General features: G+C 36.7%; 1 protein-coding gene across 3 annotated transcripts in view; it reads left to right on the top strand.

The window, feature by feature from the left end:
• Positions 1–265: 265 nt before the first annotated feature.
• Positions 266–14,898, top strand: part of LOC106074130 (serine-rich adhesin for platelets-like) — a 28,235-nt gene continuing 13,602 nt past the window's right edge. Inside the window, exon 1 of one of the 3 annotated variants that reach the window (XM_056043965.1) lies at positions 266–465. In XM_056043965.1, the coding sequence (XP_055899940.1) occupies positions 408–465 (58 nt within the window). In that variant the 5' untranslated portion in view covers positions 266–407. The other 2 variants (XM_056043966.1, XM_056043964.1) reach the window with 2 other exon arrangements.

Here is a 14,898-nt window from a genome sequence, read left to right as displayed (position 1 = left end):
ACGCTAGGTGGATTCTGACGCACTTAGAAGAATGGATTTGGCTCTTTGGGAAGAGGGATACTGTCCGGGTGTCAGAGGAGCCTGTGGCGCACAAGGCTCTGCAATGTGCTCTCCACCTCAACTCCCCAACCCCAGCTCGATTAAAATAGCAACACAAATTTAGATAGCTCAGAACTAGCCTACGGAATGCGTCAACCCCATCAGCCCAGTGGGGTTGTGTGTTATTTTTGTTGTGTGTTAATAATCGCTTACACGTGGTAAGCTTGCATCATACCCGATGACGCATGTGTTGATATTTACAAGTAAGATAACAATTGAATACATGTTGTACCTAATCCGTTGGTTCATTCTTTTAGATGACGTCAGTAATTAATTAACTCTATTACCGTAAGCAATTTAATTCAATCATGACCATGCCGAAACAATTTTGTTTCAAATTTCGGAATAAACGAAAGCGGAGCAGAGGTAAGCTTTTCCTTTCTTCATTGCTTTAACTCTTTCTCTTCGTAATTATAATCCACGCTCCGATGCAATTATTATTTTTTCTCACTTTGTGTTTCGCTACCCTGTTATGATTAAACTTCAATCACTTTTTTTGTTTGATATCAGGAAATGTGATATCTGGTATCGAATTATAGGGAAATACATGCTCTTTTTGCACAACACAAATTAAAGTTTATAAATCCAAAATAATCAGTTTAGTTTAATGGGAGTCAAATCAACGTTGGCATCGTCAATTAGGAGAGAAAGAGGGAAAATCAGTTTAGTTTATTGGGGTCAAATCAACGTTGGCATCGTCAATTAGGAGAGAAAGAGTTAAAGCAAGGATGGCTGCCTGGTCGTGCGGTTTGCGCGCTGGACTGTCGTTCGGATTTATCGACGGTCGAGGGTTCAAACCCTGCCCGCTCCCATCCCCCGTCGTCCTGCGGGAGGTTTGGACTAGGAAGTAAACTATCTTCAACTCTGAAGGAACATCCGAAACATGTAAAACATTTTACAAGCAAATTATTACCGGAGGACTATTCCCCCCCCCCCCCCCCCCCCAAAGGACATGTCGACCAATGACTATTTCTAGAATGCACTTAAATGGGTTAATGCGTGTCGTAGTAAAATAAAAAAAAAGTACAAGTTCCAATTTCAGACCTTACAATCTATAGGGCAGACAATATATAAGGTCTTCTGTTAATGGGCCTCATTCACCAATCGTAAAGAAACAGCTTGCTTTTTTTTTTTTTAATACATGGAGATGGGATTTAATGCGTTTAGAGCCTTGATTATTTTTTTTATAGCTCTATTCTCCTATCTCATGTTTCAAACTTTCATTGTCGAATTTAGGTGGCTTTATATTATAAATTATAGTTTGATACCAGCTTCGACCTGAACGGTGGGTGCGGGTGTGAAGATCACACTTATATCAAGGGGATAAAAATAAAATCGCACTTTCGCAACTACGATGGTATTCAGTTGTTTTTTTTTAAATATATATAATTTGATGCTTGAACGTAGACATTAGCGTTGTGAAGGAAATCAGCGCTGTAAAGGCAAAAAAACCCCCAAAAAACAATGCCATTATTCTCCAATGTTATCTTATCTTATAAATTAAAGGCGTTACTTCAAAAGATAAGATAATTACGTTCCTATGTCAATCTAGTCACACGTGTTAATCAGTAGCTTAGAATCTGCCAAGTCGTTGGTTTTCCTGGCTGATGCAGGCAACCCATACCATACTCTGATAGCACTAGGGAAGAAGGAGCACTTGTACAAGTTTGTCCTAGCATGTGGAATAAGAAATGTGCCTTTATACCTTTGTGTCTGTCTGGTGATTTTTCATTGATTATTATACCTAAAGATTTTGAGTATTTAGTCTGTGCAACAGCCTAACAGGTTTAGCGTGAAAATGATAAGTAGTTTGGACTTTTTTATTACTACAGTTTGTACTGATGACATAACCCCCGAACATGATTCAGAAATGCAATATCTCAAAAAAAAACTTCAAATGGAAAACCAGACCAGTTCTCATAAACTAGGACTTGTTGCTCAATATTTCCTGGCATCTATTTGACTATATGATACCAATTACCATGTAAGCTCTTAACATGACATTTTTGGTTTCGAAATAACATTTGCGACAAAGACAGCATATTATGACCTGAACATTCTACGCGGTTATCATTGTTTAAGAGTTCACCATGGCATACAAAATTAACAGCACGTTGCTGTACGGAACCAATCAAAATCGTTTATTTCGTAAATAAAGAGTCATACAGTACTGTTATCTCACATTACAGAATAGAAAGAATTGGCACTTATACTTATACAGTTAATATAGTGTTACTTTAGTCTGCCGTAGAGAAAAAGGGACGAGGGTGCGTGAGTAGGATTCATTGTTTTGTACTGTGGCCTAGCTCGTATAGATATTTTGGCCAATCAGCATCCAGAAAGATAATGTATTCTTCCCCCCCCCCCTTCCAATAAGCTACTGTGCATATACTGTCGGTTGGGCCGTGTGAAAACTCGTTCAGTTGAAACAAAAAACACGCACGTATTTTTTTGTCATTAGAAAGTCGGATCTTCCAAATTCAATGGACCACTGTAGCTCATATATTACACTTTGTTCTTATACCAAAGACTAAAGTTGTTTGGCACGAGAGCTATATTGGTTGCTGCGACTGGAAACTTGGTAATAAAATTCAGCTGCTCTAGGTTTCAGTAAATCCCGTTAACATGTTTGTAAAATGTATTAAATGTTTCGGATGTTCCTTCAGAGTTGAAGATAATCTACTTCCTAGTTCAAATCTTTCGCATGAAGATTGGGGATGGCAGGTGAGCAGGGTATGAACCCGGGACCTTCGAGACGACCGAACAACAGTCCAGCGCGCATACCGCACGGCCATGCAGCCATCCATACTTATAAGTATGTGTCAGCGTGGTTGGATTAAGCTCTGAGAATGTTCAAAGGTAGCGCAATGAATGATTTGATGTTTTAAAAAGTAGAAAAGAAAAACTACGTTGGCGCGCAGTCTTAGCAAAAATGATAGCGATTGCTCAGTAGCCTACATTGCAAAAACAAAAAATAAAAAAAAAATGCATTCCCTGAGAGAACAGAGAAACTTTGTACGCCAAACAACGGTCAGTTTTTAGGCTTGGTTGAGATGCTAGACAAATTCGACCCAAAAGTTTTCTTTCTTCGACGAATTAAGAACGCCGATGCTCAATGATATTGGATTGAAAACTAGCTTAAAGACCTGACGGCATATTTTCTCGTTATCCTTGACTACACGCTTGATGTTTGCCCCAAAGAGCAAACGTCTTTTACATAGGGTCTGGTGGACGTATCAGATTCAGAAGTTAAGGTGGAGAACCCTTGAGTGTATGTAGTAACAAGGCCAATAGTACCAAAAAAAAAAAAAAAAAGAGTCCAGAAAGGGTGGGGAGAGGTAAGGATGGGGTTACATCAAATCTGGAACGTTTGTCCATATCACGTGCCGTTTGAGGCCGTCAATGGACCTCATTTACCAATCGTAAACAAACAACATTTAGCCACGTGATTCTATATATATTCTATACAAATTATGAAATCCATAAAGGCTGTCAGGTGATACGTATTTTTTCATTGTTTTATCAATATTACGACGTGGCTAAATGTGTTTGTTTACGCTTGGTGAATGAGGTCCATTGTCAGCTGCTATTGATAAACAACAACCAGTGTCCCTCTTAGGCACTCAGGCGTGACGTGCAGTCCCACGCAGACGATCACGGAACTGAAGAATAGAGAAAACAGAAATACTTGAGTTGTCTAGATTTGGATTGACTCATGGTTTTCATTGAGAACACTTTAAAAATTTAAATATTAGAACAGCAGCCATTAAAAGGGAAATTTTATTAAATATCTACAACATGTTTACCAAAGTAACGACAGCATTTTGTGTTGTAAACCAGGGTTATTGCCCTTAGAGGTGTGCCACATTGCATCCATTGCAACACAATAAACCAGGGGTGGGCAAATTACGACCCGCGGGCCACATGCGGCCCGCCAAAGTGTTTTATGCGGCCCGCCGACGCCTTAAGAAATTATGTGTTCTCACACATTACACATATAAAAATGCAAATATATTTAAATAAATTATTGTAAATAAATATCTATAGATCTAGAAATTATTGAAACTTTTGATTCTTATCACTTATCATGAAGAGGCTAAAGAAACATTGTCTTAATACGTCATTCTAAAAAGTGTAAAGTAAACGAAGATTATTCTTAATGGCAATATTTCGAAACATTCAGTCAAAGACAAACACAAGCCAGTATTTATTCAATTCTATGAAAAACTTTGTTGAAAGTGTTGGGTCGGCTTGTACAAGATGGCAAGTGTAACAATTAATGGAGCTCGTGCATTGACTAAGAAAAACAGGCTTTTTAATCAAAGAAAGCATTGAATATCAAATATATTGTTGGAATTGATTTCTCAATGATCTTTTTATTGGCACAGGGCCAGCCTTAGGCATAGACAAACTGCTTAGGGTCACCAATTGGCGAGGGCCTTGCATGTACTGCTGTCTTCTTATTTTAGAGAAGAAATAGCGAAACTTGTCATGAATGTTATTGTTGAAGTACAATAGGTTTATAATAAATTGAATAATTTTACTGTTGTCGCTGTTTTTTTTAAATTTTATTTGATGCCAACTAATTCACTTTGCCAAGGGTCTCCAATTATCTGCCGGCCTTGATTGGCAGTTCCGAGAAGTACTTGAAGATTTGGAACAAAACATTCCGATGTTCGGTTACTCAGTAGTATCCGATGGCCTAGAAGAATATGGAATCTCAAGGAAGAAATAGTTAGGTTCATTGAAGGACATTGATTGTGACCTTGTTACTAATATTTCTAATAAAGAGTTGAAGAAAGACTTCATGTTTGTTTTTTTATGCATTGGAGACATTTCAATGTTTTGTTTGCAATTGAAATGTATCTGCATCTTAAATCTTATCAAACAAAGTTATTACACTTCTTGAGGCAGCGAGTCTTATCATTTTCCATAGCTGAAAGGTGAAACTATTTCTAGTGAAATGGATGAAATTACAAGACTTATTTGGATTCTTTCATTGTGAAATTTGAAAGCAAATTTTAAGACTTCAAGAACTTGGAACTAGTTTTCAATACCATTAGCTCACCATTTAATGCAGAAGCTGGTTTAGCTCTAGATGACATACCTCCAAGCAAATTATGACCTGAAAGAGAAATTCCAGTGACTTCTTCCACAGAAGTTTCATGACTGCCAGAAGCTATATTCACATACTTAAGAAAACTTTGCTGCGAAGCTTTCACATTATTCGGAACCTAATTCATCTGTGAACACGCTTTATTTCGTATTTTTGAAAATTATAAAGTGTTAGAACAGGTCGATGCTCACTGACTGTAATTTGACAGCAGTCGCAAGAACAAAACAACTAGTAAGCTAGTTCTATAGTTACAGAACATTATGCACCGACGTAAACAGTTAAATGCTTCACATTAAGTACAATTGAACATTTATCTTCTTATCTTATATAATACAGACGTTACTTCAAAAAAGAAGATGATTACGTCCTACGCGTCATGCATTTAGTCATGCATATTAACCAATGACTTAAATTCTGCCAAGTCACTGGTTTTCCTGGTGAAATGTTGTGATGTAAAAAGACAATACCAAAATTTAAAAAATTATTCGTAAAATTAGTTCAGGAAATTGCTAACTGTTGTTGCAATTCCTCAATCGGGAGTAAAAACAAAAATATGTGGCCCGCCAGTCCCCAAATTTTTTTTAATGCGGCCCTCGGTAGAAAAAGGTTGCCCAGCCCTGCAATAAACAATTCATAACTAGATCTAGTTAATTCAGAAAACATGGCAACATGGATATTTTGTGTGGCCTACTCTTGTACGCTTTTAAAAGTCTAAATATAAACATTTATATTTTTAAAAGTTCTTTCTTTGCCCTTCAATGTAATGTTTAACAAATCTGTGGTTTTTCTTTCATTGTTACAAACCTTACGATGTAATGTAAGAAAGACAAAGTCTGTTTCTAAGTTTAAGAAACATTTTAATTTAATTAAATGTTTCTTTCAAAGGAAAATGAGATAAACTCTCTTTCTTTCTTCTAAAATATAGCATGGTTTTAGATAGAAGTAGTTTCATTCATAAGTGAATCTTTATTAATGCTTTCAAAAAAATTGTAGGGGCATCCACATACGTAAATCCGGCCCTGGTTCAGCAAAAAAAATGAACAAACCAACCACAGATTTTTTAGCGAGTTTATTATGATACGTGGTGAAGTTGTTGGGATGCTGTAGATCAGTGATGCCCAAAACTAATTCGACTTGCGGGTCATTTTTTTTTTCCGACACTCGTGTCGCGGGCCACACGATAGAAAAGCTACAAAAACGAAATTGACTTGAAACTAATTTTATGAGAAACCCGTGGGTCTAGTACTTACATTAATTAAAAGGATTATTAAAGTTTATCTTTTTTTTTTTTTTCAACCCATCGGAAAATGGCTTCACTTCTCTACTTAAAATGTGAGCAACATTGTAGCTAGATCTAGCTTTACCACCGACTCATTTTCTTGTCTCTATTTTGTGTGCGTAAATATTCCCATCAATGCCGCCATATTTGTTTCACAATGCCGTTTATATGTTTATATTATCGTATTCCACAAACAGAAGACGTTAGATCTTACATTAAAGTGTTAAAGGTCATTTAGGTCATGGTACCAATCCATCAGAGAAAAACTGAGAGCCCTAACATAGGTACAAATACAGTTTTCAGACAATTTTTTTTAAAAGGGGGGGGGGGGGAATTTTTATACTTTGTGCCGACGTTTCGGTGGGCCTAATTGAAGCAAGTCCCGGGCCGGCAATAGCCCGCGGGCCGTATTTTGGGCATCACTGCTGTTAATTACAATATTCTATGTGTTTTAGATTAAGATTTAGTAAGAGTCAGTATATGTCAGTAAGTATGTCTATATATTAGGAGAGTTGTGGAAGTATCTGGCAATGGAAAAGAACATCTTGCTTGAAGTGTATTTGGCTGGAAAATAATTGAGAATGTAAAACTTGTAACTTGTAATCAAATCAACAAACTATGACTTTCCATTATGCTTTTAAAAATTAATTCACTACAAAGACACGCTAGATTGCGACCTCAGTTATTATTTCCCTTTATTTTTGCAACATGTCTTAAAAATAAACCAGTCACGTGATTGACCACATTAAAAAAATAAAAAACAACTGAGCGATATACCTGCCAGGCACCGTGCAAATATTCCAGAAAAATATCATGTGACCCACATTGACACCTTGTTATTTCAATGTGTATGTTGTGTGTGTGTGTGTTTGTCCCCTTTATAACACGTGACCTAGTTTTAGGCCGGTATGATATAAAAACCTGGCCAAAATCTGGAAACAATCCAGAGAGAGAGAAAATTGTGTTTTGGCCAAGTGCGAGATTTGATTCAAGCGCAGATGCCAGCAGAACTCAGCATTTAGATTAGATTTAGATCTAAATAGCTATGAAGTAAGCTGGACTTAACCGTTTTCGAAATGAAATACATACAGTCAAAGACAATGAGGGAAAAAGCCCTGTCAATATTGTTTTATATTATTATATAGGTAGCACCGTAGCTTTAACATAATTAGTATTGGCTCTTTTTTTTGTGTTAAAAATCGACTAGGCTACTTTTTCGAAACTGTACCCAAGTGTACTCTCTCTCTCTCTCTCTTGATTTTTTTTTTTACAATCTTGAGGTGCTAAAGAGTAGGCCTATTACAAATAAGTGTAAGGGAAATTGGACTTTTTAAAAATTGTTCATAAGCTTCTTTATTGCAATTTAAACAAATACCCCCTCTTCTCTTGTGCTATTAGAACATGGAATGGGTTGCCTGAGTCAGCCACGAAAACCAATGACTTCTAGGCAAATTTAACCTAGGGACACTCGTAGGGCGAAATCATTTACTTTTTATTTTTTTATTGAAGTAACGTTGTATTTATTTATAAGGTAATATAATACTGAAATCAGTCATATTTTGTTTTTATCCTTTTAGCTTCGGCAACTTGCTAAGGCCTTCACAACAAACCAAACAAAATCTTTGTGATTTATATTCCTTATAATGTACTGAATTCAAACAATTTTTGTTTCTTTTATTTTTGTTTTCAAGAAATACATTACCGATTTGTGTAAAGCAATGAAAATAAGTTTGTTTGTTTTTTTCCAAAAATTGCGTTTGTAAAATATTGAATAGGAGAGATTGTTAAAGGTAAATATACATTTTAACATATTGCAAAACTTATTACACGGGCTAGGGCCGGCCTTAGGTAATTGGAGGCCCTAGGCGAAGTGAATTTGGTGGCCCCAAAGTAAAATAGACATATATATATATATATATATATATATATATATATATATATATATATATAAACACCATTAAATAAAATAACGCAATTTTAATTGTTTCAAGCAAATGCTGACGAGTTACGAAATCTAATTAAGCCCCTCTTTGCAATCTCTGCTCTTCTTTTGCAATGCACCAGACTCAGAATCACGTTTCGACCTATTTACCAATAGGAAGCAACAAGGTTCAAACATGGTTAGTCTAATAAATAGATTTAATATTCACGAATAAATCATGAGATACAGTAGAGACTTACAACTCGGTTTGTAGACATGGATCTTGGATGTCTACGATTTGATCCAGGTTTCGTAATTTATTCGAGGAAAAGAATTTTCCTGTTTGAGGCCCTCACCAACTGGAAGCCCTGCTGCGCCTGGTTTGCCTATGTCTAAGGCAGACACTGCACCTATCCCAGCCCACCTTTTCACACACTTCCGAAAGATGTTTACTCTGCCTATGACTTCTTCTTCTTAAAACTGTCAGGTAGAGTTGAGTCTTCGTCTCTTGGAACTCTAGGCCAACAAAAGTGAACAAGAGCTCCCTCTAACCGGCCTGAATGAGAACAGTGTACACTGTTCTGTCTGGCGGGTGGGTCAGACTCGTGGCAAGAGGCCGCTTACACTCAGACCCCCGCCATTTTCCTTTTCTATACTAGGCTAACCGTGCGGGACACGCCATTTATTATGTAACGGCCCCTTGAGGAACAGCGCCTGGATTGCGACAAGGTTGTGGGAGCTTTTTTACAACTCCTCACAGTGCAATGACTTAAGATGTACATTTGGAATGACATATGATTCATTTGTTTGTTCAGAACCAATTAGGCCTACTGCCCATTTCACGGTTGCTACTAGCACACAGTGAAACGAATCGGACGACTTTATACTGGGAATGCCTCGATATCAAATTCATAAAAAAATATTATTTCTATATTTAGCCAAGGTCAGTTCATCACTAAATGTGACATAACCAGTTCATTCGGCTGATCAAGTTGTTATTTATAGAGCTTGACAATTAAAGTTGTAAAATAATAATAATAGAAATAAGAAGTAACGAAGCCACATTGATTTATAGTATCTGACAACCAATTAGTAAATCAATTATTGGTAATTAATTATTTTGTTTCGTATCGAAAGAGGAAAAGAAATCAAACAGTTATCTTATCTTATATAATACAGACGTTACTTCAAAAAAGAAGATGATTACGTCCTACGCGTCATGCATTCAGCCATGCATATTAACGAATGACTTAAATTCTGCCAATTAACTGGTTTTCCTGGCTAGCTCAGGCAACCCATTCCATGCTCTAATAGCACTAGAGAAGAAGGAGTATTTGTACACATTTGTCCTAGCATATGGGATGAGGAATGTGCCTTTATCTTTGTGTCTTTCTGAGTATTTAATTAAATTTTGTTTTTGTATTTGAAGATTATGGTTCAGTGTTTTATGTATAATTGCTACTTTACTTTTGAGTCTTCTGTCCTGAAGGCTTTCAAACTTTTGTGATTTAACTAAAGGTGTTACTCTAGTCAAATGTGAATATTCGTTTGTTACGAATCTCACTGCTCTATTTTGTGTCTGTTCCAGTTTCTTAATGTTTTCTTGAGTTGAGGGGTCCCAAACAGAGGATGCATATTCTATTATTGGCCTAACCAAGGTTAAATAACATTTTAGTTTTATGTTCTTATTTGATTGATAAAAATTTTTTTTTTAAAAATCATAAATTTCTGAAAGATGTGGCTGTATTTGTGGACCAATACCCCTTATGTTTTGTACCCACTTTTGTTCTCCCACTTCCCATTCTAAGACTAGACTAAGACTAGACTAAGACTAGACTAAGACTAGACTAAGACTAGACTAAGACTAGACTAAGACTAGACTAAGACTTGACTAAGACTAGACTAAGACTAGACTAAGACTAGACTAAGACTAGACTAAGACTAGACTAAGACTAGACTAAGACTAGACTAAATAGCTTTATTGATCCTTATGGAAATGTGTTGAGATTACAAGGACTCTTTTTTTCATATAAAGACAACAGAAATATACACATATACAGAACAGACACAACATAAAGAGTTCATTCAGCGACTACACACAGGCATCTTGATCCTTTTCATGTTGATCAAGTCGGACCAAGTTGAAATTTCGCTTAAGTATTCGCAGTCGATGACAATACGTGAATCAATAATAAAAAATCAACCAATTAGTTAATCAATTAGTGGTAATTAATTCATTTTATTTTATATACAAAATGGAGCTAATCCCTGCAGTATTGAGATACATGACCTTACATAAACTTTGTTAAAAACAATTATTTGCTTGTTTATTTTTTTTTTAATTCTTACTATGAGCTTACATTGTTTTCATGGGTGGAAGAAAGAGGTTGGAAGGAAAAGCTTGGGTGGACTAGAGGTTCTCGAACCTGACAATTATTGTAGATCTACAAGCAACCCAATGAAATAAGAATATTGTTACGCCAATTTAGAGCAAAAAATTATTTTATTCCAATACCTCTATTCAAGTCATAACTTCACGGAGAGTGGACCTTGGGCGCTGATATCAAAAACATCTCTAAGGATCTTTCTACGAATTATATTGTTAATGTGTATCGCCGATAAAATAATAACTAGTTTGTGTTTTTAATTCATTGTCAATTAGAGGTACATTATGTCATGGGTCGAATGTATGATACGGTGTTGCTGTTCCATCTGTTACTGTTTATGTTTTTTTATCTTTTGAACACGTTTATAAATTGGTAGATCTTTTATAAATAATTTTCACGGAGCATATTTTAGTGCCAGGATCGCATCCTCGTGTATTTTCCGCATAGATCTGGGCATCGTTCCCGAAAAAAAGGCAGGATGTCTTATTTGCAAGTTGTCTCCCTTTCTTTCTGAGATCGTCTTTTTTTTTCCTCTTAACCTTTTGTACAAAAATAGGTTAGGGTTAATGGTCTAACTATGCAATATCAGTACGGGCTCCCCTTTCTTGTAAAGTTGGTCATATATTATATACATATGTCGGTAATTAAGCAATTATAGTCGGTGTCGCAGGCCGCGGTGCTTCAAATTGGAACAGCTGTGCTGAAGAGCGCAATTTGTTTCTGAGAAGGAAAAAAAATGCATACATTTAATTAGTCACAGAAGTCTTGGTATGGAAGTAGGTCTCTTATTATGTTTTATATTCTGTGGCGCCATCTAGTGAGATGCTAACATGTAACACTAAAACTAGATCTCCTAGGCTACCTTTCGAGATTAAGGATAATTTAAAATTTAGATCTGCGCATGTCACACATTTCATTTCTTCTGAACGCGAGTATTCTTACAAGAGGAAAAACGTGTTTTTTTCTCAGTATTTTTAGTGATATTGCTTTTAGAAATTCGTGGGACTCCTATGTGATGAAAATTTGTACACACTTTCTAAGTAAGTACATTTTACAATTTAAGATAATTGTCTTTGTTCCTGCATTTGTAACAATGTTTCTCAAATCTTTTTATCAATATGATTTCGGAGACCTAAAGAGCTGAACTGATATACAACTAATGAATATGTAGATTGTGAAGGCCTTGAGTTGGTCTTGTTGTCAGAGGCTATTTGAGACGCGTGCCATTGGAAGCATTTAAGGTAATGGTGCGGTTAAAACTATTACCACTTCCGGCATTAACGCTATTCAGAGTCCGGCGGAGGTGTTACCACCGACAGGAAAAGGGTCAAAGGCAGGCAATTGGCGCCTAAACGAGTTAGAAAAGCTTTGGAAAACAACCCCGAGGAACAATCTGGAGTTGGTAACCCTTAGCCAGATTGTAGCACACTTTGTTAAAACCAGGCAGAACCTGCGACGCTACTGATACCAAACTGTATCGGATATCAGCTGCGTGGAGTGGTGGACTGCTGTGTGTGCAGATCCGACCAAACAATGATTTGGTAACCCTTAACCAGATTGTGGCACACTGTGCTAAAACAAGCCAGAACCTGCGAAGCTACTGATACCAAACTGTATCACCTGCGTGGAGTGGTGGACTGCTGTGTGTGCAGATCCGACCAAACAATGAGGCCAACAGATAGTGAGATAATGAATCTTTAAACATAATTTTTATTACTATTCCTAACAAACTTTAAAATGTAAACTCTGGTATGAAAATAACCAATGTAAAGTGCTGAACTGATATACAACTAATAAATATGTAGATTGTGAAGGCTTTGAGTTGGCTTTATTGTCAGAGGCTATTTGAGACGCGTGCCTTTGGAAGCTTTTAAGGTAATGATGCTCTTAAAACTATTACCACTTCCGGCATTAACGCTGTTCAGATAACGAGTCCGGCGGAGCTGTTACCACCGACGGGAAAAGGGTCAAAGGCGAGCAACTGCTGTGTATGCAGATCCGACTAAACAATGAGTTGGTAACCCTTAGCCAGATTGTGGCACACTGTGCTAAAACAAGCCAGAACCTGCGAAGCTACTGATACCTAACTGTATCGGATATCACCTGCGTGGAGTGGTGGACTGCTGTGTGTGCAGATCCGACCAAACAATGAGGCCAACAGATAGTGAGATAACGGATCTTTAAACATAATTTTTATTATTATTCATAACAAACTTTAAAATGTAAACTCTGGTATGAAAAAAAAATCAATGTACTTTGAAAAGGAAAATTTCCCAAATATTTATTATCTAATCTCTCGAAACAAGGTACGACTGGTAAAATGGGGTAAACTGATGGGGAGGGGGAGATTGAATGAAGTGGGGTCATTAAGTTTTAGCTCCTTCACTTGATACAAGTAATAATTTTTCTTTATTGGGTTTAGATTTAAATGAAAAATTATCCGTTGAATTTTAAATTCAAAGACAGAGCACTCTATAACTAATACAATCTTGGTTTGTTGTCTCCAATCTTTCATCATCATCATCATCATCATCATTAAACTCCATTAGAGTGAGGGCTTGAGAGGCTCAAATCCTCTCTTGCAAAAGCCCTGGACAGAAACCCTGCTGTCTTGAGTAGTGCATAAATGTCGCCATACAGGTCGAGAATTTTGGGTTTCCCAGACCTGTTGAGACGGAGATCAGCAAGTCTGGGGCAGTCAAACAGAATATGAGGCACGGTTTCCTCTTCTTCCCCGTAGCGGGGGCACCGTGAATCAAAATTTGGCCATAGCCGCGAGAAATATGAGCCAACAGGACAGTGGCCTGTCCTGCACTGTGCTATAGTAGCTTGCTCAGGCCTGGACAGCCTCCACCACGGGGAAGTGCGGTCAGGGCGCCTCATGCGCTCCCAGACTCCACGGGCTTTTTGGGACTTGTCCCAGCACTCAAACAACTTTTCCATTTCTGTTTTTTTCTATTTCAGACAGAACAAATTGACAACAGAAGCAACATTAACATACAGTAACTTAAGTTTCTCTTAAGCCTTTGAATCTTATACTGTATTTTCTTTTTAAAGCTGAGGAACTGGAGGCCCAGAGAAAACATGTAGCTACCATAATTACAGAATGCGCAGGTTGATCTATGTTATTAATTCGGGAAACAAATAATTTGCAATAATTGAGAGTTTGTTGGACAATAATTATTTGCCTTGAAACCGAGACTTGCACCGGTGTCAGGATATAATCCCAATGTTCTGTACGCCTGACGCAATACAAGTTCTGCAGATGATAACAAGTTTTGCAAGGACGTTTTCGAGATTAAAGGTAGCATATTGTCATACCATGCAGTGGTTCTCATCCCCTGGCTCGCTTAGGTTTAACGTGGGTCAGTGCGGTTTCTTTCCATAACCTTCAGATTTGAAGAAACTCGCCCTATTAAATAATGACACAGTATGGAGTTGTTGTTTTTTTTAAATTAACTCACTCCGTCCGTCCGTCCGTTTGTCTGTCAGGATTCTTTTACTCGTTTTTTTCTCTCACTTCTCATTCTCAGGTCAAGTTGAAAATTTGCATAATTATTCATTGTCGTTGACAATACATGAATCAATTAACCAATTAGTTGATATGTGTTAATTAATTAATTTCGTTTTATGTAGATAAAAGGAAAAACATAAATCTTGCAGTATTGAGAGCTATGGAAGGAAAAGTGCAGTTCTTGGCCTTTTTTTTTTTTTTTCAAAATCATGTGTACCATATTTTGCGTGTTCTCAATCCGTGCTATTAACTCACACGTTCGTCAATCTAAAATGAGACATAGAATTTGAATCAGTTATTTTTACAAATGTTTATTATCCCAATGGGCCCGAAATTTCGCACACAAACTCGCGCTGTAAGACAACACATTTGATTAAAAATTTCATAAATTTCATTTCATTTTAATAACAGAGTTTATTAATGTTAATTTTTTTTACTTAATGTAGAAAGGTAAAATAAATTGTCGGCCATTACATTTTTGAATCAGCATGATGTTATTTATAGAACTAGTTCTAAATACATATGTTTAGCCCTATGTTGTATGGTTGGAGCATGGTACAGATAAAGATAATTTCGTGGGTT

This window comes from Biomphalaria glabrata, chromosome 10 (genome assembly GCF_947242115.1).
Source record: "Biomphalaria glabrata chromosome 10, xgBioGlab47.1, whole genome shotgun sequence".
Classification (NCBI taxonomy): domain Eukaryota; kingdom Metazoa; phylum Mollusca; class Gastropoda; family Planorbidae; genus Biomphalaria; species Biomphalaria glabrata.
Note: the sequence above shows the minus strand (reverse complement) of the source record. Positions and strands in the feature narration are given on the sequence as shown.